The sequence below is a fragment of the Vitis vinifera genome, chromosome 13, assembly GCF_030704535.1.
Source record: "Vitis vinifera cultivar Pinot Noir 40024 chromosome 13, ASM3070453v1".
In the NCBI taxonomy this organism is placed as follows: Eukaryota; Viridiplantae; Streptophyta; class Magnoliopsida; order Vitales; family Vitaceae; genus Vitis; species Vitis vinifera.
Window position 1 is genome coordinate 4,965,902 of NC_081817.1, and position 1,928 is coordinate 4,967,829.

The window sequence follows — 1,928 nt, forward strand, 5'->3', positions numbered from 1 at the left end:
ATTTCAAAGACGAAAAAGAAATTCAAAATATGTCAGCTTATATTCATTGGATCTTTGATCTTCTTTATTAGGGGAGGAGAAATGAGATTCATGCATGAAATGATTTGGAGCACTTTTCCTAAATTGCACTTGAAAGAAACCAAATAAGCCATTTCAATTAAGTACATTTTTTTGTTGACTATCAATTGATCGTACTCATCTGAGACACATTGTAGAAATATTTTTAATTTTAGCTAAAATAAGCCAATTCCATTAAAAATATTGTCCACATTTGAATTGACTCGATTCATATAAAATAAATGTTGAAATACACGTCTTATATCCTTCTGACGATAACTTTTACTTTTGCTTTTGGTTTTAATGAGAAGTTTTTTAGTCTAAGGTTTCACTCTTTAAATTAATATGATGATAGAATAATTTTGAGTAGAATATAAAGTTTAAAATTATGTTAGTAGAAGATCAAACTTTTGCTTTTAATTCTTAAACAAAAATAATTCATTTAGGAAGCGTAATTAGTAAAAGGTATGCCGTTCTACGTATGATGATGAGATTTAGGTTATTAAATGAGAATATAAACAAATAAGATTACAAATAAATAAGACTATAATGAAACTTAAAAACACATGAGAACGCTTAATTTATCCAGTCTTTTCGCTGCCTACCAAAAACGAGGTGGAAGGATGGTGTCGGCTTAGTGGTCTGCTAGCCTTATTCGTACTACGAGGTAATTTCACAACATTCTCGTGGTTCTTAGTCCTGGGCTTTCTCTTACTTAATTGATTATTCTCTCTATCCGAAGATGGAATACACCGACCCAACCACAACTGGTTCAACCATTGATCCCTCCTCTTCTTCAAGGCTTGCTGCTTCTCTTCCAACAGCTGTTAAGGGTCCATGCGCTGCCTGCAAGATCCTTCGGCGTCGGTGCACCGACAAAGGCATGTTAGCTCCATATTTTCCACCCACTGAAACCCTCAAATTCATCATTGCCCATAAAGTTTTTGGAGCTAGCAACATCGTCAAGTCCTTGCAGGTAATCCCCTACACCATATCCCATATGTGGACCATATGTGGAGCTTGTCTTCCACCTATATCTAGTACCTACTCAGGGTGCTGTCTTTGTCTTGGAAACAGGCCTTTTCTTTCTATTTCTACATTCTATTTCTATTTAATGACATTTAGGTCCCGATTTGATAATGCATGGCTAGCTGACACTACAATTGATCTTGCACCCTCTGCATGCCATAGGCCTTTTCATACGGAAAAAAATTTACAGTAACCATTACAAAAATCTTCAGGAACTTCCGGAGTCGATGAGAGCAGATGCAGTGAGCAGCATGGTTTATGAAGCAAAAGCTAGAATTCGTGATCCGGTCTATGGGTGTGCTGGTGCAATTAATCAGCTCCAAAAAGAACTGCGAGATCTCCAAACAGAATTGGCTGCCACACAAGCCGATCTCGCTATCATTCGATGCCAGCAACAGCAACTACAACTAAATGACAGTATGAGCTTCCCCGAACAAAGCAATTTAGGCTCACCTTGGGAATCTTACTGGAATTAGACTAAATGTTGGGAGTAGCAAGACTAAAAGAAATTGAAATTTGTGGGCAAGCTGGATGCTGTAGGCAAAACAAATTTGACCGTTGCATTTTTATATCATTTCAATGTCAATGTATGGTTTGGAATATTTTCTATAATTTTACATATTTATTGGACCGCTCTTACATGAACAAATGAACAGTTAGTTGTTTTGCTTCCTTAATTTACTCAATATTCCTTGGACCGCTCTCACTCTTCCTTTTTTCGTTCTTTCGCTACGAAAAATCTCTAGATCTTCCAATTGGCATCTGTCCACCTCTCCCTTTTTATTGAAAAATTGTATAGAAGACCTTGGTAAGCCTTAGAATTAAGTGGAGTGCTCTTTTGT

At 36.6% G+C, this 1,928-nt stretch overlaps 1 protein-coding gene across 1 annotated transcript; it reads left to right on the forward strand.

The window, feature by feature from the left end:
* The first annotated feature begins 779 nt into the window (after positions 1-779).
* On the forward strand, positions 780-1,562 carry LOC100242788 (LOB domain-containing protein 1). Its single transcript, XM_002275309.2, has 2 exons — positions 780-1,033; positions 1,299-1,562. The coding sequence occupies exons 1-2, from the start codon at positions 800-802 to the stop codon at positions 1,560-1,562; spliced, it is 498 nt and encodes a 165-aa protein (XP_002275345.1). The 5' UTR covers positions 780-799.
* The last annotated feature ends 366 nt before the right edge of the window (positions 1,563-1,928 follow it).